The sequence below is a fragment of the Pelophylax lessonae genome, assembly GCF_965119305.1.
Source record: "Pelophylax lessonae genome assembly, chromosome: 1".
NCBI classification, from domain to species: Eukaryota; Metazoa; Chordata; class Amphibia; order Anura; family Ranidae; genus Pelophylax; species Pelophylax lessonae.
This window is the reverse complement of record NC_138768.1, coordinates 34,134,583-34,161,352: the sequence shown is the minus strand read 5'-3', so window position 1 is coordinate 34,161,352 and position 26,770 is coordinate 34,134,583. Positions and strand designations below refer to the sequence as shown.

Below are 26,770 nucleotides of genomic sequence, written 5' to 3'. Positions count from 1 at the left end.
TCCGAAGATCCGACTAACGCTGACAAAATAAACCGCTAGTAATGCAAAGAAAAAAATGACATTTCCAGAAAATAAAATCATAAAATAGAAGGCGGCTTAGACTGTAGCCCCAGCACAGGGAAGCCTATCTACTCCTGAACTAGGCAGAAGACAAACTGAGTTGGGATGGCTATTGCAGGGGGGGTATTGGATCAGTGGGACAGCCCCCATGGGTGTGTCTATGTAAATGCTTTTGTTTTAACAAGTCTTTTGCCTAGCTACTCCTAAGGAGAGGAAGTCAATACCCCATTGGTGAAGACTGTATGAGTGTCGGCGGCGACTGTCGGAGGACGTAAGAGAAATTATCTGTGTGTCCTACACAACCTACATCAAACCTTGTCTGTCTTTCTGTCCTACACAAACCTTCTCTGTGCCTCCTACACAATCTCCACCAAACCCTCTGTATGTGTCCTACACAATCTCCACCAAACCCTCTCTATGTGTCCTACACAATCTCCAACAAACCCTCTCTATGTGTCCTACACCATCTCCACCGAACCATATGTGTGCTTGCTACACAACCTGCACCACTATGTAGGTTGCGTGTCTGGATCCATGTATATCAATCCCCTTTCTGTATCTTCTGCTTGACCTATGCTCTTCTGGTTTGAATAAGGTCCACTATCATCCAACCCAAATCTTGTGTGCCCAGGTTGTCATGAACGAACCCACCCACTAAGCATGTAATCACTCTGACCTGGGTTTTCAGAACTCCTGGACAGCATAAAGCCCCGTACACACGTACCGATTGTCGGCCGAACGATCAGCCGTCTTTTGTCCAGTGCTGTCATGTTGGTTGAAAAGTGCTCAAGACTGCACACGAATTTTGTCGGCCAACAACCACCAACTTCAAAAGTGATGACATGTGATGGTTAACTTTCCGTGTGTTTTTTCTTCTCTGAGCATGCCCAGTCTTGCCCATATGCTTTTTGTCGGCCGAAATCTGTACTGACTGACGAACAATCGGCCGTTCTTTGTTGGCCTACAAAAATTTTATAGCCTGCACACCAGATTTTGTTCGGCCGAAAAGTCGCAGTCGGTTGTTGGAAGCATCATACTAACAAGCCGACAATCGGCCGATCGGACGTTGGCCGAATATTTACGGCCGACAATCGGTACATGTGTACGGGCCATTACACTTACACATGATTATGTGGGACTTCAAAAAGAGAAAAAGTGGAGTGAGGCTTTAACTATCAGCAAAGCACAATCATTTATATACAACAGGAGTAGCTGGCACTGAGCTGCAAATAGCTCAGGGGACATCCTGGGCTGACCTCATCTCAAAGAACATTGCAGAGACTCACCTGCAGCTCTGTTGATTTGTTCAGCTTTCTCAGCCTCAGATGCCAGGATCTGGGACTGTTTCTCACCCTCCGCCACATTAATGGCGGACTCCCTGGTCCCTTCAGATTCCAACACCATGGCTCTCTTCCTCCTCTCCGCCTCCACCTGAAAACACGAGACCGGTAATAAAAAACTGATGGACATTCTAACTTTTCCCTTCCTATTGGATTTGGTTAATTTGATTGCTTGTGCCCCCCATTGGAGAGATTTCCCCTCAGTTCATGTCCTGTCTGACACCCACCAAACAGACAGAAAGGGAGATGAAATCTTTACAATTGGGATACAGACAGCAATAAATACCATAAAGAGGTTGTAGCCCCTTATCACTGTATGCAAAATAAGAAAGCTTTTGGCTGGAGTTAGGCATTATAGAATAATTCTCTCTAGTATCATGCTGGGACACTGGGCAGAAAAAATACATAAAAGAAGTCTTATGATAAGGACACCTCTACCAGATAGCACAACCAGGTGGATGACCTCAGTTTTCTATACTCCCATCCTTTTCACCAACCTGCCCTCAGCATCTGATTGGACAATGAAGGAGAAGCCAGCTTGGAGTCAGAGCCATAGATCAGCTCTCTCTCCTCTAGTAGCTGAGACTGTTGGTTGAAATAACCGGGCAAAGAAGTAGTGGATTAGAAACTGCAGTCAATCAGATAGAGCAGTGGTCCTCAACTCCGGTCCTCAGGGCCCACTAACAGGCCAGATTTTAAGTATTACCTTGGGGAGATGCAGACTAGAGTACTGCAATCACTGAGCAGCAAATGATATCACCTGGGATGTATATCAGTTATCTTGCAAATCTGGCCTGTTAGTGGGCCCTGTAGGCCAGGGTTGAGGACCACTGCAATAGAGCACCCCCCCCCCCCTAATTTCCTGGCTGGTGACGCCCAGGATAATTTAGCACTTTCCTCTCCAGCCTGACTACTGCCCACCCACAACATGCCCCCTTAACCGCTTACCATCTGGGCCACTTTTGACATTTCTCACATAACTGTCCCTCCTTGGATGGCAAGGGTGACATCTCAAGTCATTGCTGCAGCCCCCGGCTCTCCCGTACCATCAGGGATCCCAGTAAGGATGCTACCGGCGGAATTTGTTTCTTTGGACGTTGTTCCTCCCACCGTCCGACATCAGAAATGAGGAGGATTTTGACACTTCCTGTTTTGGTCTGATGTAAACAAGCCGTTATCAGCCTATGAAAGCATCGGCTCAAATCGATCTCTGATCAGATGCTTTGGAGGCCAGAGAAGAGGTCTAATAGACCCCAGATCTCTCCATAAAGAGGAACTGTCACTGCCCATACTATCACAAGGGATGCTGGTAATTCCTCGTGACTGCAAAAGTGATCAAAAAAATTAAAGGGACAGTGTAAAAAAAAAAAAAAAGTAAATAATAAAAATGTAAAGCACCCCAGTTCCCCTGTGCTCATGGACTGCAATCCCACTCCGAGATTATTATATGCGCTTTTTCTGCTCAACAAATGTGAGTTTTTTAACTTTATTTCAATAAAAGCACCTTATTTCCATGACATACTTGCACTATTTCGAGCCTCTCTTTTGAGATCCACTGGGACCGCTGGGAGCCTGGAGAGGGAATAGGGAGCCAGCCCACCCGCAGTAGCCCAAACATCAGGCCCTAGTGGGATACGGAGCAGGATTGGAGAGGAGCCCTCTGGACTAATATAAGGCCTTTACCCTTAGACCTTGAGGTGAGCGGCTAGGACACTTAGAGGGGTTTAGAAGAAGCACCCCACCACTTTAAGCACAGTGTGAGGTGAAGGAGTATCACCTGCGGAATCCCCCCACTTGAACACTATTTTTCTTGGACTGTTTTCACCCATATCGCTATATTACTGTGGAGCACAAAGGACACTTTAAAACTGTTTATTTTCACATCAATATATGCACTTAAGCACTTTAACCTGTCACTATTGCATTTTCAGCACTTTAAGCAGTGTTTTATATATTCTCTTATTTATGTATTTTTTCTAAATTGCTTTGTTAGGTTTTGAGCACTCTGATATTATTTATTTATATGGATTTGGAGTACAGACCATTTTGCAGTTTATGTATATAACACCTATTTGTTTAAACCACCTATACATGTTTTAGCCCACCCCATCTACAGCGACAGGCATTCATACTGAGCACAGCCCACGCACGTTTAACCCAGAAGCGCAGTACCCCCCACCTTTGTAGTGCATATTTTTAGCACTGATTACTGTAGTAATGTCACTGGTCCCCCCCAAGTGTTAAAAATGTCAGTCAGGGGTCCGATCTGTCCACCACAATGTCACAGTCTGGCAAAAGAAAAAAAAAAAGAAAAAAGAAAAAAAAAAAATTGCAGGATTGCCGCCATTACTAGTGTAAAAAAAATAAAAAAAAAAAATAAAAAAAAATCGCACAGGTGATAATACCACCAAAAGAAAGCTCCATTTGTGGAAGAAAAAAAGGACATCAATTTTATTTAGGTACAGCATCGCACGACCGTGCAATTGTCCGTTAAAGTAACGCAGTGCCGAATCACAAAAAATGGCCTGGTCATTAAGGGGGCAAATCCTTTCTTTAAAAAAAAAAAAAAAAAAAGTGGTTTACTACCGCTTTAAGTGAAAGAACAGTGCACAGGAATTTGCACTTTGTACACAATGTAACGATCCTCATGAAAATTTCTCCGAATTACATAAGACTTCACTTCATGCATTGCATCAGGAAGTTTTTTTTTTAGACAGATCCGTGTAATACACAGCAGAAGTGATTAGTACAGGAGACCAGTTTATTGGCTCTCTGGTTTAATAAAAATCACATGACATTCTTGTCCTTTTAGATTTGTAATACAAATATAATACCGGCCAAGTTAGGAAAACCGATTTGTTACACATTTCCATTCAGCATAACTAAAAATATCAAAATTGCTGAAAAGTCTTACCCAACTCTCCCCTATGTAATGTTAACATGTTGCTGCCGACTGTACACTATACAGTGCCTTGCGAAAGTATTCGGCCCCATTGAACTTTGCGACCTTTTGCCACATTTCAGGCTTCAAACAAAGATATAAAACTGTAATTTTTTGTGAAGAATCAACAACAAGTGGGACACAATCATGAAGTGGAACGAAATTTATTGGATATTTCAAACTTTGTTAACAAATAAAAAACTGAAAAATTGGGTGTGCAAAATTATTCAGCCCCTTTACTTTCAGTGCAGCAAACTCTCTCCAGAAGTTCAGTGAGGATCTCTGAATGATCCAATGTTGACCTAAATGACTAATGATGATAAATAGAATCCACCTGTGTGTAATCAAGTCTCCGTATAAATGCACCTGCACTGTGATAGTCTCAGAGGTCCGTTTAAAGGGCAGAGAGCATCATGAAGAACAAGGAACACACCAGGCAGGTCCGAGAAACTGTTGTGGAGAAGTTTAAAGCCGGATTTGGATACAAAAAGATTTCCCAAGCTTTAAACATTCCAGGAGCACTGTGCAAGCGATAATATTGAAATGGAAGGAGTATCAGACCACTGCAAATCTACGAAGACCTGGCCATCCCTCTAAACTTTCAGCTCATACAAGGAGAAGACTGATCAGAGATGCAGCCAAGAGGCCCATGATCACTCTGGATGAACTGCAGAGATCTACAGCTGAGGGGGGAGACTCTGTCCAAAGGACAACAATCAGCCGTATACTGCACAAATCTGGCCTTTATGGAAGAGTGGCAAGAAGAAAGCCATTTCTTAAAGATATCCATAAAAAGTGTCGGTTAAAGTTTGCCACAAGCCACCTGGGAGACACCAAACATGTGGAAGAAGGTGCTCTGGTCAGATGAAACCAAAATTGAACTTTTTGGCAACAATGCAAAACGTTATGTTTGGCGTAAAAGCAACACAGCTCATCACCCTGAACACACCATCCCCACTGTCAAACATGGTGGTGGCAGCATCATGGTTTGGGCCTGCTTTTCTTCTGCAGGGACAGGGAAGATGGTTAAAATTGATGGGAAGATGGATGGAGCCAAATACAGGACCATTCTGGAAGAAAACCTGATGGAGTCTGCAAAAGACCTGAGACTGGGACGGAGATTTGTCTTCCAAAAAGACAATGATCCAAAACATAAAACAAAATCTACAGTGGAATGGTTCACAAATAAACATATCCAGGTGTTAGAATGGCCAAGTCAAAGTCCAGACCTGAATCCAATCGAGAATCTGTGGAAAGAACTGAAAACTGCTGTTCACAAACGCTCTCCATCCAACCTCACTGAGCTCAAGCTGTTTTGCAAGGAGGAATGGGCAAAAATGTCAGTCTCTCGATGTGCAAAACTGATAGAGACATACCCCAAGCGACTTACAGCTGTAATCGCAGCAAAAGGTGGCGCTACAAAGTATTAACTTAACCGGTTGCCGACCGCCGCACGACTATATACTGCGGCGGTCAGCCCCGGCCAGGCAGAGTGACGTATCGGTACGTCACTCGCCTGTCACTGACTTGCGAGCCTATCGCGGGCGGGCGCGCGCCCGCCGAGGCGCGCGCCCGCCGCGGCTCGTTCACAGGCAAGTCAGTGCGTGTGACCGGCGGACTCGATGTCCGCCAGTCACACTGCGATCGCTCCTGTGAAGGGAGAAAGACAGAGCAGCTTGTGTAAACAAGCTGCCTGTCAGTTCTCCCTGTGTAAAAGTGAAGATCTGACCGTTCTACTATGTAGAACGGTTGATCTTTGCTTTTACACCAATAGGAATGTCCCTGCACAGTAGAAAGCACGCCCCTAGGACACACTTAACCCCTCCCTGTCCAATAAAGTTAACCCCTTCCCTGCCAGTGTCATTTTTGCAGTAACAGTGCATATGTATAGCACTGATTACTGCAGTAATGTCACTGGTACCCCCAAAAGTGTCAAAAATGTCAGTCAAGGGTCCGATCTGTCCGCCGCAATGTCGCAGTACCGAAAAAAAAAATCGCAGATCGCCGCCATTACGCGTTAAAAAAAAAACACCAAAAATGACAAAAATCTTTCCCTTTGTTAGTAAACGCGATAACTTTTGCGCAAACCAATCAAAATACGCTTTTTGCGATTTTTTTTACCAAACATAGGTAGCATAAAACAAATTGGCCGAAAAATGTTAAAAAATTTTGATTTTTACTTTTTTTTTGGGGGAATTTCATATAAAAAAATGTGAAAAATATTGTTATTTTTGCAAAATTTACGCTCTTTTTTTGTTTATAGCGCGTGATCAAAAAATCGCACAGGTGATCAAATACCACCAAAAGAAAGCTCTGTTTGTGGGAAAAAAAGGACGTCAAATTCGTTTAGGTACAGCGTCGCACGACCGCGCAATTGTCCGTTAAAGTCGCGCAGTAAAAAATCGCAAAAAAACCCCTGGTCCTTTAGCAGCCAAATCCTCCGGGGCTTAAGTGGTTAAGGGGGCTGAATAATTTTGCACGCCCAATTTTTCAGTTTTTTATTTGTTAAAAAAGTTTGAAATATCCAATAAATTTCATTCCACTTCATGATTGTGTCCCACTTGTTGTTGATTCTTCACAAAAAATTACAGTTTTATATCTTTATGTTTGAAGTCTGAAATGTGGCAAAAGGTCGAAAAGTTCAAGGGGGCCGAATACTTTCGCAAGGCACTGTATATGTGGCAGCACGGCGATAGTTAACCACTTAACATCCGGAAGATTTACCCCCCCCCCCTTCATGACCAGGCCATTTTTTGCGATACGGTACTGCGTTACTTCAACTGCGACTCCAGACGCAACATCCACACGCCCCTTCTCTGAGCCGGCTACTATTGTCTATCGAACTGGATACATGCGGGACGCCGTGATTGTATTTCCAGCCACCATCCTATATGTGCTCATTTGTACTACATTTATGTGAGTAGTTTCTCTTAACCACCGGAGGATTTTGCTGTCTTACGTCCAGGCCACTTTTTGCGATTCGGCACTGTGCGACTTTAACTGACAATTGCACGGTCGCGCGACGCCGTACCTAAACGAAATTTACGTCCTTTTTTTCCAACAAATAGAGCTTTCTTTTGATGGTATTTGATTTTGATTTTTACTTTTTGCTCTATAAACAAAAAAAGAGCGTAAATTTTGAAAAAATAACATTTTTCACATTTTTTTTTATATGAAAAATATATCAAAAAAATTTAAAAATCAAAATTTTTTTAAATTTTTGGCCAATTTGTTTTCTGCTACCTATGTTTGGTAAAAAAAAAAAAAAAAAAAAAAAAAAAAATCACAAAAAGCGTATTTTGATTGGTTTGCGCAAAAGTTATTGCGTTTACTAACTAAAGGCCCGTACACACGTGCAGATTGTCGGCCGAAAATGTTCGGCCGCTGAACGATCTGCCGATTTTCGGCTTGTTAGTATGATGCTTCCGACAGCCGACAGCGCACTTTCGGCCGAAAAGAATCTGTTGTGCAAGCATTAAATTTTTTGTATGCCGACACCAGAGCGGCCGATTGTTCGCCAGTCAGTACAGATTTCTGCCGACAGACAGCAGATTTGCAAGACTGGGCATGCTCAGAAAAGAAAAAAAACACAGGGAAAGTTCACCATCACATGACATCACTTCTGCAGTCGGCTGTAGTCGGCGGACAAAATTCTTGTGCAGTCTTTTGCACTTTTCAACAGACAAGACAGCCCTCAGACAAAAGACGGCCGATCGTGCGGCCGACGATCGGTACGTGTGTATGGGGCTTTAGGGAAAGTTTTGTCATTTTTGGTGTTTTTTTTTTTTTTTTTAACGAGTAATGGCGGCGATCTGAGATTTTTTTTTGCGGGACTGCGACATTGCAGCGGACAGATCGGACCCTTGACTGACATTTTTGACACTTTTGGGGGGTACCATGACATTACTGCAGTAATCAGTGCTATAAATATGCACTGTTACTGTAAAAATGACACTGGCAGGGAAGGGGTTAATTTTATTGGAGAGGGAGGGGTTAATGTATGCCTGGTGCTTACTGACGTGTGTGGGGGGAGGGGACTGAGTGACACAGGGACAGATCACAGGTTCAGCTATGCTGAACCCTGCAATCTGACCCTGTCTGTCACTTAGGAGATCCGCCCGCTCTGTTTACACAAGTGGGCGGATCTCCAAACTCGATTCCCCGACGATGGGGGAAGAGCGGCGGTGATCACCACCTCTCCTCCCCTGGCCCGACTCCCGCTGTGACTGAATACAGCGGGGGCGAGCCTCCGGCGGCACGCGTGCGCCGCCCACAAGGGGAGGAGTCCAGCGACGTAGGTCTACGTCGCTGGACGGGAACTAACCACTTTGCCGCAGTAGAGCTCCAGTGAGCAGTTGGCAAGTGGTTAAATAAACTTCACCATTGTCATCTATGGGATAACACTATGTTCTTTTGTATATTCTTTTTCTTTAAATCCATCTGACCTTTATGGAGCTTCCTGGAGGAATTAACTATTCCACGTCGTTTCCTATGGTTTCTTGGAGTTCCTAAGATCTAGGTGACATGCTGGATGCTTCTTGGAGTTCCTGAGATCTATGTGATATGCTTTCTCATTCATTTGAGTAGCCACGGCTTTTTGGTAAGCTGCTTCCCATACTAGTGCACTGTGGTGTCCCCACTCTACACATTGCCTGGGTGTCACAGGAAGGAGGGACTGTTACCACAATTACTTTCTTGGATTTTTGTTGAATTTGGACTTTTCTTGGGACTTTTAACCACCCCTACACTTCATTTCTGTGTTTAATAACTTTTTATTGATTTTTCCATTAATATACAAATAACAAAACCAAAAACATAAAAACATAACATACATAACAACCGTCACATCTAACGAAAAAATAAAAATAAAAAAAAACCTAACTAATAAATAATAATTAATAATCCACCTGGCGGGGTGGGGTTACCAAAGAATTACTGAACACTTATCAATTTCTTCTTGTTACACCCAGTCATATTACCATAACTCACACCCCTCAGACTAAGATTGTTACCTGACCAATCAGCTCGAGTTACCTTCTGTCTTAAATTTTTTCCAGACATCCCATATTTTAAATCCTTTATCTATCCGCCCCCTAGAGATATAAGTAAGATCCTCCATAAGTGCTATAGAATCCAATTTAACCACTTTCCGTCTGCTCACATTGCTGCTACTGCAAAAAAAAAAAAATGTTTTTTACCTTCTTCTAAAACATATCCAATAGAAAAATTAAAAAAAAAAAAAAAATCTCCTGACAGATTTAGGCCAGTATGTATTCTGCGACATATTTTTGGTAAAGAAAAATCCCAATAAGCGTATACTGATTGGTTTGTGCAAAAGTTATAGCATCTACAAACTATGGGATATACTGGAGTTTTATTTTTATTTTTTATACTAGTAATGGCAGCGATCAGCGACTTAATAAGTGGTACTTCGATATTGCGGTGGACAATCGGACACTGACACTAATACAGTGATCAGTGCAGAAAATATACACTGTCACTGTACTAATGACACTGGCTGGGAAGAGGTTAACATCTAGGGCGATCAAAGGGTTAAATGTGTGCCTAGCCAGTGTTTTTGTGTACTGTGTGCCGCTTTTACTAAGAGAAGTGATGGATTTTATTCCCTGCTTTGCAGAGAAACAAAATACACCAACTCCCCCCCCCCCCCCCCAGATTGGAGATCTGACTTTTTTTTTTTTTTACAAAGGCAGAGCTCTGTTTGGTGTCTCTGCCCGACAATCGGCGGATGCCGGTGGAATTTCAGCGTCTGACACCCGCAGATCGGCTTCTGCTGTCACTAATCAGGCTGATTACTCATGGGGCTTCAGACTAGAGGGCTGCATCGGGTGCGGGGTCCCGCAGCAAATCTCGCGGGTGCGGTCGGTTTTCCCATTGCTGCGGGTGGTCAGGAACCCGCGGGGAACTCTATGATGTAAGGACTCACTGTACTTGTGCATGCTGTATTCAGTCACAGCGGGAGTCGGGCCAGGGGATCGCCGCTGCTCTTCCCCAATCGTCGGGGAATCGAGTTTGGAGATCCGCCCGCTTGTGTAAACAGAGCGGGCGGATCTCCTAAGTGACAGGCAGGGTCAGATTGCAGTGTTCAGCATAGCTGAACACTCAGTCACCTCCCCCCACACACGTCAGTAAGCACCAGGCATACATTAACCCCTCCCTCTCCAATAAAATTAACCCCTTCTATCTCAGTGTCATTTTTACAGTAACAGTGCATATGTATAGCACTGATTACTGCAGTAATGTCAATGGTACCCCCAAAAGTGTCAAAAATGTCAGTCAATGGTCCGATCTGTCCGCCGCAATGTCGCAGTCCCGCAAAAAAAAAAAAAAAAACGCAGATCGCCGCCATTACTCGTTAAGAAAAAAAAAAAAAAAAGACAGAAATCTTTCCTTTAGTTAGTAAACGCAATAACTTTTGTGAAAACCAATCAAAATACGCTTGTGATTTTTTTTACCAAACATAGGTAGCAGAAAACAAATTGGCCGAAAATGTAAAAAAATTTAGATTTTTAATTTTTTTTTGGGGGGGAATTTCATATTAACAAAATGTGAAAAATATTGTTATTTTTTCAAAATTGACGCTCTTTTTTTGTTATAGCGCAAAAAGTAAAAATCACACAGGTGATCAAATACCACCAAAAGAAAGCTCTGTTTGTGGGAAAAAAAGGACGTGAATTTCGTTTGGGTACGGCATTGCATGACCGCGCAATTGTCCGTTAAAGTCACGCAGTGCTGAATCGCAAAATAGGCCCTGGTCAGGAAGGGGGTAAAACCTTCCGGGGCTTAAGTGGTTAAGTATTACCTTTGCGAGATGCAGACTAGAATACTGCAATCACTGAGCAGCAAATGAGATCACCTGTGGTGTAATTTAGTTATCTTGGCCTGTTGGTGGGTCCCGAGGAGTTGAGAACCGCTGCTTTAAAGCCTAATTTAGGCCAAAATGTATTTATTTTTTTAATAGACTTGCAATAATTACCTGCATCTGCATGGCCTCCCTGACCTTAGGAGGCACGTGAATGTCTTTAATCTCATATCGCAGGCATCTGATCCCCCAGTCATCGGAGGCCTGGTTTATGGCGTCCACAATATTGGAGTTCAGATTTTCTCTCTCCTGAAAAATATATGTTTGATGAAATAATTAGTTCATGGATCCAACACTAACTAGTGAAGGGAGTCAAACACCACATAGATATAGATCTAAAAAAAAAAAAAAAATTAATTAAAATAAAAGCATACACAAAAGCATAATAAACTGACAGCGTCATGACTGATTATTTTGTGCTTTCAGGACCAGAATGATTGTATTCAGAAGATTTTTCCATAGGCCATGGGTTTGGCAGAGCTGCACAACTCTTTTCTCTTTCGTTCATTGACGGACACAACGCTCCATTACTCAGAACCATCGGGTTACATCGCCCACTACAGGAGTACAGGAGTAGGACACTAGGCAGAAAAAAAAAAACTTGGCTACGCCTATGGGCAGTCCTAGCTGGTATACATTCCCCTCTCTGCTATAGGCCTTCAGTTTTTTTCTGCCTAGTCAGGAGTAAGGACCAAGTTCCCTGCCGAGATCTCTGGTCCTGGCAATTTTTTCCCTTAATTGGCATTTTTTTTTTCCCCTGTGAGATCTACAATCTACAGTCTGGCCAGTGAGAGCGCCAGACAAAAACACGCTAGGTTGGCCGCGACATAGCCCCACTGGATGGGGACTGGCCTGCGAGTTAAACGCTTCACGAGGTCGCATACGACCCGGTCTTGGCCCGAGTCGCAGCATTCCTCCTGGCCGACAGCCCCCCCCCATTTCCATGCGGAGGAGGTTCTGTCTGGAGTGGTGCCCGCCTAGCTTTCGGTATGGTAAGTACAATTCCCCCCCCCTCTGGATGTGGTTTGGAGTGGACGCGGGCAACCCCCAGGGACGGTCAGACCCCTCCTTCCCCCAAGATCCACCTTTATTTTAGTGGTCCCTGTGGGCCATATTTGTACCCCACTCGGGGTAGCACGGCATGTAGGCAGGTGAATGGGGCTGGTGTGCTGCACTTTACCGGTGGGGGAAGGGTTGCGGGTGGCTATGCCACCAGCGGGACAGGCTTCCCGGCTTGGGTGCCCAGATCCCCCCTTCTTTTATGGAGGTACCCAGGGCTCCCTCCTGGGTCCCTGGGAGCTTCGTGCGGTGGCCATTTTATTGGGGCCTGTGTGATTCTCTATGCCGGCAGTGGGGTTTGTAGCCACGCTCCCTGATCTATCAGATAGTGAGGATGATTACCCCACACCTTTAGCTGCGCACGAGAAGGCGCTGGTTGATGCACGGATTACACCCGTGTGAGAGACTTTGAAGATGGAGGATGCAGCTGCGGAGGTGGTTGTCACTTTTGGCACCCACAAGCTGTCTTGCACTGCAAAAGGCGTTTCCTTATCCCTCCTATTTTGACAAATTTTTTAAGCTGCGATTCATCTACAGGTGGTCCTCCCTCCGGATTTGCATGCGGGTGCTGGGCCTGATGGGGTCTACTTTTGAGGTGGTTCCGTTTGCACAGTTCCATAAGACGTCCCGCCAGAGGGAGATCCTGGTGAAATGGGACAAGTGTCCAAAGTCTCTGGACAATCAGATTCGGCTGAGCGGGGAAACCAGTGGCTCTCTGGTAGGGCAAATCTTTTATTGGACAGTGGTCACTATGGATGCCAGTCTGCCCGGGTGGGGAGGTGTCCTGGGACTGAGCTCTGCTCTGGGTTGTTGGATGCTGGAGGAATCCAGACTACCGATCAATGTATTGGAACTTTGGGCGATCAGGCTGTGCCGAGATCACTGGACGGATCAGCTCCAGGGGCTCCCGGTATCGATCCAGAAGGACAAAGCCACAGCAGTGGCTTATGTCAATCACCAGGGCGGTACAAAAATTGTATTGGCGGCTCTGGAAGTAGCCAGTGGGCAGAGCGCTCTGTTACAGCCCTCTCCGCCGTACACATTCCAGGAGTGGAAAACTGGCAGGCGGACTATGTCAGTCGGCAGGCGTTAGACCAAGGAGAGCGGTCCCTTCATCTGGACGTGTCTCATCTGATAGGTCTGTGGTGGGGCACCCCAGAGGTGGACCTGTTGGTGTCGGCTCAACAGAAAGGTACCAAGGTTTGTGGCAAGGGCACGGGATCCCCTAGCGGATGGCACAGACGCTCAGGTGGCCCCCTGGGGTCAGTATTGTCTGATCGATGCCTTCTTTCCTCTCAAGCTTCTTCCGCGGCTTCTGCGCAGGATCGAGGCCAAAGGGATTCCGATCATTCTTGTGGCCCCCCATATTGGCCTTGCTGGTCTTGGTACACCGACCTGGTGCGATTGGTCGCCGATGTCCGTTGGAGACTGCCTCTCAGGGAGGATCTTCCATCCTGCTTTACAGTCACTGGCTTTGACGGCCTGGCTGTTAAAAGCCAGGTGCTGAAGGATAGAGGTTTGCCTGGGTCGGTGATTCCAACTCTGTAAAGGCTAGGAAAATTTACCATCATACGTAAAAAGCGTACATTTCGTGGTGAGAGTCGATAGGTGTTCACCCTTGTTCAAGGGCCAGGTGTCTGCCTTGGTGGTATTCTTTCAGTGACCCCTAGCCACGCATTCATTGGTGTGTACTTTTATTCAAGGGGTTCCACATCTGACGCCACCCATGCAATCTCCTCTACCGCCGTGGAATATGGACTTGGTGCCCTCAGTTCTCAAAAAGCTTTCCTTTGAAAATCTTCAGGAGATTCCCCAGCTTACGGCGTTCCAGAAGGTAGCTTTTTTGGTGGCCATCACCTCTGCTCGCAGGGTGTAGGAACTGGTGGCGATTTCTTGTCATATCCCCTACTTGGGGGTCCACAAGGATAAGGTGGTTGCGTTGTCTTCGCTGTGTCCCAGGCCCACTCATCCCAAGGAATTTGCTTTGCATGCCTTGGGTGTGGTTTGTGCGATTCAGGTGTATCTGGCAGTCACAGAGTTTTTTTCAGAGGTCAGACTCGCTGTTTGTGATCACGGACGACCCAAGAAAAGGACTGTCCACTTCTTCTGGGACCATTTCCAGATGGGTCAGACAGACGGTAACTTAGGCCTATTCTATCAAGGGTCAGGTTCCTCCTTTCCCTGTAACGGCGCACTCTACTTGGGCGCTTAGTGCTTCTTGGGCCTTTCGTCATCAGGTGTCAGTGGCGCAGGTTTGCAAGGCGGTCACTTGGTCATCGGTGAACACTTCCACTAAAAGTGGATGTGTTGGCATCTGCGGATGCTTCCTTTGGCCGCAAGGTTTTGCAGGCTACTGTTTAGAGGGTCTGTTCCCTCTTTGGGGGAGTATTGTTCAGGTTGGGCTCCAGTTGTTTTTTTGTTGAGCTCCTGTTACCTGGTTGACTGTTGTGTTTAGCCGTGGGATTTTGGTACTTGTGACGGGAGTCACTTTGGGCATGGGGGTTGTGGACCCCAAATTCCTTTTGAGAGGTTGGGGGGCACCATGTCCAGCCTCATGGGGCTCTCTTATGTTTAAGTCACCCTGCATCTGTTATGGATGCAGGGTGACCAGGAGGGTGGTGAACACTGAAAATATGGTTTGGACTACTACAAATGGGACAGTCATATTCAGGAATAATGTCGCCCTTGTAATATGAAGATTTTTATTCCCTGTACAGCATGAGGTCTCTGAGCAGGAAGTCCACTCCTAATATGGTCATTCCAGGAAGTTCAATGGGGAGACGGGCTGTCTAACAATGTTGCTTTTTGTCTGAGGGGGCTTTCCATTCACCTATTGTCAGGTGTGCTAATGACCTGTTGTCTGCTAAGGGATGTATTGACACTCAGAGTAATGTGTATTGAGGGCTCGTTAGGGAACCATTGTTCTGTGTCTGACTATTGTGTACATTGATTGCCCCCTGGGGCCTCTGTCTCCTTGCATTGGTCAAGCTATCTGACCAATCCCTGTTGACTCATTTTCAAGTCCTCATTTGCATGGCTAAAAGAGGACCTGAATGGGAACTGCAGGTACTTTGCAATTGACCAATGGGAGGGCGGTTGTTGGGGGCAGGATGTTCCAAATTCTGTATAAAAGTATGCTGTGTTCTTCCAATAAATTGTCTTCCTGTTTGAACTTACATACAGCTTGCTTGGGGTTTGTTCTAATGGATTCTGGACGGCACATTGCTGTAGTTCGGATCCCGGATCCTTGGTTGACCGAACCATCAGACATTGCGATCTGCAAGCTGACTTACTAGAAACAGAGGAGTGTCAGGAGAGCGGACAGAGCGAGCAAGGGTCTCGTCACAGTACTTGCCATAAAATTCATTTCTCAGAGTTCATTGACAGACACAGCACCCAACCCTCTATGGGGTTTTAATACTTCTGACACTGCTTGTTACTAAACTGAAGGCCTATGGCAGAGAGGGGGATGTATACCACCTAGGACTGCCCATAGGTGTAGCCAAGTCTTTTTTCTGCCTAGTGTCCTACTCCTGTAGGGAGGCGATATAACCCTAGGGTTCTGACTATTGAGCGCTGTGTCCGTCAATGAACTCAGAGAAATGGATTTTACGGTAAGTACAAAAATCCTCTTTTCTGGTCCTTTGACAAGAACATTAGTGTCTACAAACTATGAAATGTATTTGGCCGGGAATAGCCGAAAGTATACGAGTGGCGGCAGCGCGTGCGCAATGACGTGGCGGCGCCATTTTTAAAATGAAGGCACCTCTGGAACAGGTAAGTGAACAGCTGCACTACCTGCCATTATGCAGGGCTGCGGGCATACTACAAGGGATGCAGTGCTGCGGGCATGGTCCACCTGTACCATGCCCACAGCACTGCATCTCCTGTAGTTTGCCCACAACCCCGGATCCTCTTGTACCATGCCAGTCACCCTGCATTCTCCTGCACCATGCCAGTACCCTGCATTCTCCTGTACCATGCCAGTACCCTGCATTCTCCTGTACCATGCCAGTCACCCTGCATTCTCCTGTACCATGCCAGTCACCCTGCATTCTCCTGTACCATGCCAGTCACCCTGCATTCTCCTGTACCATGCCAGTCACCCTGCATTCTCCTGTACCATGCCAGTCACCCTGCATTCTCCTGTACCATGCCAGTACCCTGCATTCTCCTGTACCATGCCAGTACCCTGCATTCTCCTGTACCATGCCCACCGCCCTGCATTCTCCTGTACCATGCCAGTACCCTGCATTCGCCTGTACCATGCCAGTACCCTGCATTCTCCTGTACCATGCCCACCGCCCTGCATTCTCCTGTACCATACCCACCGCCCTGCATTCTCACCCTAGGCTTATACTCGAGTCAATCATTTTTCCCATCTTTTTGTGGTAAAAGTAGAGGCCTTGGCTTATACTCGAGTATATACGGTATATACTTGATTTTGTACAGGAGAGGCACCCTGTAGCAGTAAAAATGAGGCGGACAGGAAATGGGTATTCTTTGCATCTCATGCTTTTCCACGATACCCTGGAATAAGGGCTGCAAATAACATCAAACAAGACTAGAAAAATGCTTTAAAGCCCAATTGAATTTCAGTTTAAAATCAGCCAAACTCATTCCAGGAGCATCAACGTAAGGCCTGGTCCACACCTATGCAGTTTGCTTTTGATCCGTTTCTGTAGTGCTTATTGCTTTTGTTTTTTGGCCTATTTGTTGCTGGGCAGATTAAAAAAAGAAACGCAAAACGCTGCAAAAATGCACTACATGCTTTTCTGCAGCTTCTATTGAAACCAAAAAATCCCCATTAAATGGACTGTGGTGCGTTTCTGCAAACTGCACTAAAAAAAAGGCAAAGGTGTGAACCAGGCCTTAAAAGGTGTCCAAAGCCTTACATTTTGATTTCTTTATAAAGCAGTAGATAAGCCTGTCCCCTGCCAGCAGGACCCTTTGTGTGTGTAAGCAGCGCTCCTTCTGCAGAGCCCATTCGCGTCTGAGTCAGACCTATCACACTACAATCAGCGGGGAGTATGAGCGTTGCTGTTGTGGAGCGATCAATGTGACTCAGTAGGAGACATGTTGGACCTCTCCGAGAGACCACTGCTTACTCAAAAACAGCAAAAGTCCTTCTCTGTAGTATGCTGGCAGAGGACAGGCTGTAGCTGCTTTTTTATTTTTTTTAACCACTTGCAGACTGCTCACAGTATATTTACTGCGACAGTCAGCCCCTCACAGTCGCTAGCCTGTGAGGGCTCTGGGGAGCAACGTGCGGTCACGGACTCCCCCCCCCCCCCCCCGGGCGCGTGTGTGACCGGCGGACCCGATGTCCGCCGGTCACTCGCAATCGTCGGTGGAGAGGGAGAAAGGCAGGCGGCTAATGTAAACAAGCCGCCTGTCATTCTCCCCGGTGTAGGAATAGTGATCATACGGTTCTACTATGTAGGACCGTTGATCACTGTTCCTACACCTCAAGCCACAGCCAATCACAGTTAGAATCACGCCCCTAGGGACACACATAACCCCTCCCTCTCAAAAAAAGTTAACCCCTTCACTGCCAGTGTAATTTTACAGTAACAGTGCATATTTATAGCACTGATTACTGCAGTAATGTCACTGGTAACCCCAAAAGTGTCAAAAATGTCAGTCAAGGGTCCGATCTGTCCGCCGCAATGTCGCAGTCCCGCAAAAAAAATAAAAAATCGCAGATCGCCGCCATTACGCGTTAAAAAAAAAAAACAACAAAAATCTTTCCCTTAGTTAGTAAACGCGATAACTTTTGCGCAAACCAATCAAAATACGCTTTTTGCGATTTTTTTTACCAAACATATATAGCATAAAACAAATTGGCCAAAAATGTTGAAAAATTTTGATTTTTACATTTTTTTGGGGGAATTTCATATAAAAAAAAAAAATGGGAAAAATATCATTTTTGCAAAATTGTCGCTCTTTTTTTGTTTATAGCACATGATCAAAAAAATCGCACAGGTGATCAAATACCACCAAAAGAAAGCTCTGTTTGTGGGGAAAAAAAAGGATGTAAAATTCGTTTAGGTACAGCGTCGCACAACCGCGCAATTGTCTGTTAAAGTCACGCAGTGCCGAATCGCAAAATAGGCCCTGGTCGGAATGGGGGTAAAATCTTCCGGGGCTTAAGTGGTTAAATAAACACTTTACTCATCTCATTTCCCGACCGCCTGCCGCCGATTTACTGCGGCAGCACGGCCCTCCTGCGCGAAACGACGTAGACCTACATCGGCCGCGCACCTGCAGCTAGGGGGCGAGCGCAGTGGGGACTCTGATGCACAGGGCAGGCGGCTCCAAATTCCTGCCTGTCACCCACGATAGCTCCCCGCTGAGAGAGAAGGACGGGCAGCTGTTGTAAACACAGCTGACCATTCTCTCTGGGATGATCACAGAGCTCCTGTGATCCTTCTATATAGGATCACAGGTCTCTATGATCATTTCACAAGCCACGCCCCCCACAGTTAGAATCACTCCCCTAGGCTCACATTTAACCCCTTGGTCACCCACAGTGTTAACCCCTTCCCTGCCAGTGTCATTATTACAGTAACAGTGCATATTTTATCACTGATTACTGTAGTAATGTCACTGATCCCCCCCCAAAGTGTCAAAAATGTCAGTTAGGGGTCCGATCTGTCCGCCGCAATGTCGCAGTTCCGGCAAGCATCGCAGATCGCCGCCATTACTAGAGAAAAACAAAAACAAAAAAAACCCAATCAAAATGACAAATGTTTCCCGTAGTTAGTAGCTACGCATAACTTTTGCCAAACCAATCAAAATATGCTTATTGCAATTTTTTTATCCAAAAATATGTAACAGAAAACAAATCGGCCTAAAATGTTAAAAAAAATTGATATTTAATTTTTTTTTTTTTTTTATGTTTTATAGCAAAAAGTGAAAAAATACTGTTTTTTTTTTCAGAATTGTCGCTCTTTTTTTGTTTATAGCGCAAAAAAAAAAAAAAAAAAAAAAAAAAAAAAATCGCCCAGGTGATCAAATACCACCAAAAGAAAGCTCTATTTCTGGGAAAAAAAAGGACATCAATTTTATTTGGGCGCAGCGTCGCACGACTGCGCAATTGTCCGTTAAAGTAACGCAGTGCCAAATCGCAAAATATGGCCCTGGTCATTAAGGGGGAAATCTTTCGGTCCAGAAGTGGTCAATTTTGATACACCTGGGACTTGATTTGAGCTGAAATTTCAATTAGGCATTAGGACTTGGGATCTGACTTGCAAGTCCCCAAGTCGCAGGGCATGTGAAATTCAATGTATTTCTTGGGAGAGACATTCCTACTGACACTACAGAAGTCGCTGCAGCTTCAGAAAAAGGTTCCTGCACTATTTTGCTACCTTTTTGTCCAGAGAATGTAACGTCAGTTGCACCAAAAGTTACATCAAAGTCGCACTGCAAAGTCGCACAACTTTGTCTCACAAGTGTGAAAGGAACCTTAAATTGAACTTGAAGTTAGGAGGATATTGAACAAATCTCTGATTGTCAGAGAGCGGAGGAGAATGTGTGGACTCACCCGAAACACCTTGTCCAGTGACAGTTTCCCCAGCTCAGAGCGCATGGTGGTCTGCGCTAACTGCGTCACCGCGTACTCTGGGTCCTCCACCCCATAACTGGCCTGTGGACAGAGACATTGAGGAGAGGGGGTGAATATTTCTCATCCACACAAAACTTTAAAGAACAAAAAAAAAACTCATGTAACATGTATAATCATACCACAACCAACACTGTAACCTTATAGTAATAAATTAATTCTTCTGCATAATTGCCTGAAACTTCTCAAAAGGGTTCATACTCATATTTACCAATAAAATTCCATGACTTCACGTTAATATTTATGACCTAGTGTTTCATGAAATGTCTATGTATACATGTTAATGAACGCACGCATGTTCTGAAACCGGTTGATCACGAATCTCTGCGTAACATCTTTTACATTAAAAAAAAAAAAAAAAATTGGGATAACTTTACTGTTTCGTTTTTTTTTTTTTTTAATTCATTAAAGTGTATTAACCACTTAAGCCCCGGAGGATTTGGCTGCTAAACGACCAGGGGGTATTTTGCGATTCTGCACTGCGTGACTTTAACAGACAATTGCGCGGTCGTGCGACGCTGTACCTAAACGAATTTGGCGTCCTTTTTTTCCCACAAACAGAGCTTTCTTTTGGCGGTATTTGATCACCTGTGCGATTTTTTGATCACGCGCTATAAAAAAAAAAAAAGCGTCAATTTTGCAAAAATAGCAATATTTTTCCCTTTTTTTTATATGAAATTCCCCCCCAAAAAAATGTAAAAATCTAAATTTTTTAACATTTTCGGCCAATTTGTTTTATGCTACCTATGTTTGGTAAAAAAAAAAAAAAAAAAAAAAAAAAAAAAAAAAAAAAAAAAAAATCGCAAAAAGCGTATTTTGATTGGTTTGCGCAAAAGTTATTGCGTTTACTGACTAAGGGAAAGATTTTTGTCATTTTTGTTGTTTTTTTTTTTTTTTAACGCGTAATGGCGGCGATCTGCGATTTTTTTTGCGGTACTGCGACATTGCGGCGGACAGATCGGACCCTTGACTGACATTTTTGACACTTTTGGGGTTACCAGTGACATTTCTACAGTAATCAGTGCTATACATATGCACTGTTACTGTAAAAATACATTGGTAGTGAAGGGGTTAACTTTATTTGAGAGGGAGGGGCTGTGTGTGTCCCTAGGGGCGTGATTCTTACTGTGATTGGCTGTGGCTTCAGCTGTATGCAGAGTGATCAACGGATCTACATAGTAGATCCATATGATCAGCTCTCATACAGAGGGGAGAATGGCAGGCGGCTTGTTTACACAAGCTGCCTGACTTTCTCCCTCTCCCCCGCTGATCGCAGAGTGGCCGGCGGACATCGGGTCCGCCGGTCACACGCGCGGGGGGGGGGGGGGGGGGGGTCCGTGACCACGCGGGAGCGCGCCTCCGGCGGCGCGCGCTCGCTCCCTAGACCCTCACAAGCTAGTGACGTAGCCCTACGTCACTTTGCCTGTGAGGGGCTGACCGCCGACGTAGATCGGCGTGCGGCGGTCGGCAAGTGGTTAATTGCGTTCGAAAGACTGCTGCGCAAATACAGTGTGACATAAAATATTACAACAATCACCATTTTATTCTGTAGGGTCTCTGCTAAAAAAAAAAGTATATATGTTTTGGGGTTCCAAGTACTTTTCTAGCAAAAAATACTTATTTTAACTTGCAAGCAACAAGTGTCAGAAAAAGGTTTAGTCTTTAACCGGTTGCCGACCGCCGCAAGCACATATACTGCAGCGGTCAGCCCCGGCCAGGCAAAGTGACGTACCGGTACGTCACTAGCCTGTCACTGGCTTGTGAGCCAATAGCGGGCAAGCGCGCGCCCGCCCCGTTCCCTAACAAGTCAGTGCGTGTGACCGGCGGACATCGGGTCGCGATCGTTCGGCGGGAAGGGAGAGAGGCAGGCGGGTAATGTAAACAAAGCCGCCTGTCATTCTCCCCTGTGTAAAAATGGAGATCAGACGGTTCTACTATGTAGGACCGTTGATCTCTGTTTTTACACCAGTAGCCATGTCCAATCACATTTAGAAGCACGCCCCTAGGGACACACTTAACCCCTCCCTCTCCAATACAGTTAACCCCTTCCCTGCCAGTGTCATTTTTGCAGTAACAGTGCATATGTATAGCACGGATTACTGCAGTAATGTCACTGGTAATCCCAAAAGTGTCAAAAATGTCAGTCAAGGGTCCGATCTGTCCCCCGCAATGTCGCAGTCCCGCAAAAAGAAAAAAAAAAAAAAAAAAAAAATCGCAGATCGCCGCCAAAAAAAACCCACCAAAAATGACAAAAATCTTTCCCTTTGTTAGTAAACGCGATAACTTTTGCGCAAACCAATCAAAAAACACTTTTGCGTTTTTTTTTTTACCAAACATATGTAGCATAAAACAAGTTGGCCGAAAATGTTAAAAAATTTTGATTTTTACATATTTTTTTGGGGGGGAATTTCATATAAAAAAAGTGTGAAAAATATTGTTATTTTTGCAAAATTTACGCTCTTTTTTTGTTTATAGCGCATGATCAAAAAAATTGCACAGGTGATCAAATACCACCAAAAGAAAGCATTGTTTGTGGGAAAAAAAGGATGTCAAATTCGTTTAGGTACAGCGTCGCACGACCGCGCAATTGTCCGTTAAAGTCACGCCGTAAAAAAAAAAAAAAAAAAAAAAAAAAAAAAAAAAAAAAAAAAAAAAAAAAAAAATCGCAAAAAAACCCCTGGTCAGGAAGGGGGTAAAATCTTCCGGGGCTTAAGTGGTTAAGAGGTTAAATTTCCCTCCTCGGAAAAGATACATTGTATTCATTGTGATTATAGTACTGAACTGGGAGACTGATGTTAATAAACAGGAGGCTCTTTTTTTTTTTTTTTTCTTTGACAGCTGATCTCTGCTCCCTCATAGCTATGTAAAGAATCCAGTAAGGCTGCATTCACATGTCAGCTTATAATCGCGGGCAGAACCGCCGCGGTTCCGCCCGCGATTCGGAGATTTATTGCAAATCGCGGGACGCCTAGCGTTGCCCGTTGATTTGCAATAGCCCCCCAAACGCCAAGCGATGTTGCCGCGATTTACGCCCGCCGAATCGCGGCAACATCGCGCAAACAAAATTGCGGGACGCAATACGCTCCAAAGAAGCTCTTGTACTTTTTTGGAGCGTATTGCGTCCCGCGATTTTGTTTGCGCGATGTTGCCGCGATTCTGCGGGTGTAAATCGCGGCAACATCGCTCGGCGTTTGGGGGGCTATTGCAAATCAACGGGCAACGCTAGGCGTCCCGCGATTTGCAATAAATCTCCGAATCGCGGGCGGAACCGCGGCGGTTCTGCCCGCGATTATAAGCTGACATGTGAATGCAGCCTAAATGTCATGCTAAGATCGTGGGGGGGGGGGGGATAATCGAGATCACAATTTTTTTACTTTTTAATCGTGCAGCTCTATGTCACTGTCAATTAAATAATTAAGCATCTGCTCCACAGCAGTAGTGCCTTTCCCAATTCCATAACTTTTCCAAAACTTTGTGGGATTCAGTCATTTTCCAAAACTTTCCCAGGCCTGGAAAGTGTTATGTCAAAATCCCATGACTTTTCCAGGAATTTCATGACCGTACGAACCCTATCTCAAGCAAATTCAGACTTCCTTTCCTCGCAACCATGCTACATTTTTTATCCAGATTTTCCCCATTTACCAAATCACTGATTTTCTGAAGGCATTTCCACAAAATGCAGACATCTCTGCAGGCGTCTTTTCAAGCACTGCACTCATCACTAATGAACTTCACGTCTAAAAGGTTATATTGGGGGTGCATGGTTTCCTATCACATAGTCTGAAGTGTAAAGGAAGAATCTCCTACTTAGCACGAAATGTTGTGCATTTCAGGAAGGGCAATAAAAAGGCTTATCTCTGTGTGTTTACAGTGCATTGAAAAAGTATTCACACCCCTTGAAATTTTCCACATTTTGTCATGTTACAACCAAAAACATAAATGTATTTTATTGGGATTTTATGTGATAGACCGACACAAAGTGGCACATAATTGTGAAGTGGAAGGAAAATGATAAATGATTTTCAATTTTCTTTTAGATATGTGAAAAGTGTGGCGTGCAGATTACCAGTCCTTGTGGTGGCTGAGTTTTTTAGGCGTGCATTTGTATTCAGCCCCCTTTACTAGGATACCCCCTAACTAAAATCTAGTGGAACTTATTGCCTTCAGAAGTCACCTAACTAGTAAATTGAGTCCACCTGTGTGCAATTTAATCTCAGTATGAATACAGTTACATGGCCGTCCACCTAAACTGACAGGCCGGGCAAGGAGAGCATTCATCAGAGAAGCAGTTAAGGGGTCCATGGTAACTCTGGAGGAGCTGCAGAGATCCACAGCTCAGGTGGGAGAATCTGTCCACAGGACAACTATTAGTCGTGCACTCCACAAATCTGCCCTTTATGGAAGAGTGGCAAGAAGAAAACCATTGGTGAAAGAAAGCCATAAGAAGTCCCGTTTGCAGTTTGTGAGAAGCCATGTGGGGGACACAGCAAACATGTAGAAGAAGGTGCTCTGGTCAGATGAGACCAAAATTGGAGCTTTTTGGCCTAAAAGCAAAATGCTATGTGTGGCGGAAAACTAACCCTGCACATCACGCTGAACACACCATCCCCACCGTGAAACATGGTGATGGCAGCATGATGTTGTGCGGATGCTTTTCTTCAGCAAAGACAGGGAAGGTGATCAGAGTTGATGGGAAGATGGATGGAGCAAAATACAGGGAAATCTTGGAAGAAAATCTGTTCCGAGTCTGCAAAGACTTGAGACTGGTGCGGAGGTTCACCTTCCAGCAGGACAATGACCCGAAACATCCAGCCAGAGCTACAATGGAATGGTTTACATCAAAGCATATTCATGTGTTAGAATGGCCCAGTCAAAGTCCAGACCTAAATTCAATTGAGAATCTGTGGCCAGACTTGAAAATTGCTGTTCACAGACACTCTAATCCAATCTGACAGAGCTTGAGATATTTTGCAAAGAAGAATGGGCAAAAATGTCCCTCTCTAGATGTGCAAAGCTGGTAGAGACATCCCCAAAAGACTTGCAGCTGCGATTGCAGGGAAAGGCGTTTCTACAAAATACTGACTCCAGGGGGGTGAATACAAATGCAGGTCACACTTTTCAAATATTTGTAAAAAAAATTTAAAAAAACATTTCTCATTTTCTTTCCACTTCACAATTCTGTGCCACTTTGTGTCGGTCTATAACATAAAATCCCAATAATATACATTTACATTTTTGGTTGTAACATCACAAAACGTGGAAAATTTCAAAGGGATATGAATACTTTTTTCAGGGCACTGTACATACATATGTAAAAAATGTACACTTCGGGGTCACCCATGTAATACAAGGCTCATTCACCATTAACTATAAAATGAAAATTTTGGGTTCCAAAGTTTTCCACTGTTTCACAGGTGCACATAAATTTAAGGCTTGACATGTTGGGTAAATATTTGCTCAGCGCAACATCATCTTCATTACCAAAAAATTGGGTAAAACATTTTGCTGAACCACAGAAAGCTTTATTGGTACCAGTTAGGTCAGACATTCTCTCCCTGTCATGAGCCACTCCACCCATCCAACACGTTTCACCCAATGGGCCTAATGACAGGAGCGCACCTCTAGCTGGGTGTAATATATATTTGCAGGTATAGAAAATACCCCCTAGGGCAGGGGTCTTCAAACTATGGCCCTCCAGTTGTTCAGGAACTACAATTCCCATCATGCTTAGTCATGTCTGTGAATGTCAGAGTTTTACAATGCCTCATGGGATGTGTAGTTCCACAACAGCTGGAGGGCCGTAGTTTGAGGATCCCTGCCCTAGGGAGTGGGACTATGTGGGCGACCAAACATCCCAAAAAATACAATGTGTACGGTTGTGAATAAAAGACAATTTTATTATTCCAGAGGAGTGCTGCGCCAGGGGGGGATCGGCCGGGATAGACCGAGACAGGGAGCTCCGGTCATCCTCTTCCAGGGATTTGTCACTATCCTATGAATGACACCTAAGATAACCATAGATTGTGTGATCCACGGATCACATCAAGCGTTGTAGATCCATTTGCTAGAAGGTACTTGGGTCCACATCCTCTGGTGAGCATATTCCTATATTCACTGTGTTGGTGTGGGATTCCTTATCTGGTTTGATCACCTGTGCAAGTTTTGGACGGTTCCATGTATATGCTTCACTTCTCAGCACTTGGGACTTATTATTACGTTTTCACTTTTGTCATCTTTTTGATACACTGTCGTTGGATTGTATCAGTTATTATTTAGCACTACACTTTTTATTATATTATACAAATAATATAAAATATAAAGCAACTACAAGGCTTTCTGGTCTAAATTTGTGACAGCTGCGGAATTCATAAGTCTCCATCAAATAGACTCCTGAAGAAAGGAAGTCACACCTGAAACGCGTTGGGTTTCTTGGAGTATCTGCCATTTGCCATTTACTATTTTCTTGTATGACCTTCTGTTAGCCGTGATACATTTTAACAACTTTCACATGTTATATCACATGTGTCAAACACAAGGCCCGCGGGCCGAATCCGGCCCCCTGGGCCATTTTATGTGGCCCTCGCACCTCTACTGCAGCTGCAGGAGAGCTCCAGCCCCCCTCCAGACCCGGTGCTTTCTGCTTTCCAGCACTGCCTCTAGCTTCTTCCCAGCAGTAGCACAAGGTAAGGGTGGTGCACTGAAATGTAAGGGAGGGTGGGGGACTCAACTTCTGATGGTGGGGAGGCTCCTGACGCCTTATGTAAGGGTAGGTGATGCTCTGGACATCTAGTCTTACAGATACAACTGGCCCTTTTGAGGGCAATCATATTGCTGGTGCGGCCCTCAATTAAATTGAGTTTGAC

At 44.8% G+C, this 26,770-nt stretch overlaps 1 protein-coding gene across 1 annotated transcript in view; it reads right to left on the bottom strand.

Annotated features, from left to right (window-relative positions):
* The window catches only part of STOML2 (stomatin like 2), a 71,857-nt gene that overhangs the window by 27,160 nt on the left and 17,927 nt on the right, over window positions 1–26,770 (bottom strand). The window contains exons 5-7 of the mRNA XM_082256405.1: window positions 19,830–19,931; window positions 11,339–11,473; window positions 1,347–1,491 (exon numbers count right to left, since the gene is read on the bottom strand). Of these exons, the coding sequence (XP_082112531.1) occupies window positions 1,347–1,491; window positions 11,339–11,473; window positions 19,830–19,931 (382 nt within the window). The remainder of the gene's footprint in view (window positions 1–1,346; window positions 1,492–11,338; window positions 11,474–19,829; window positions 19,932–26,770) is intronic.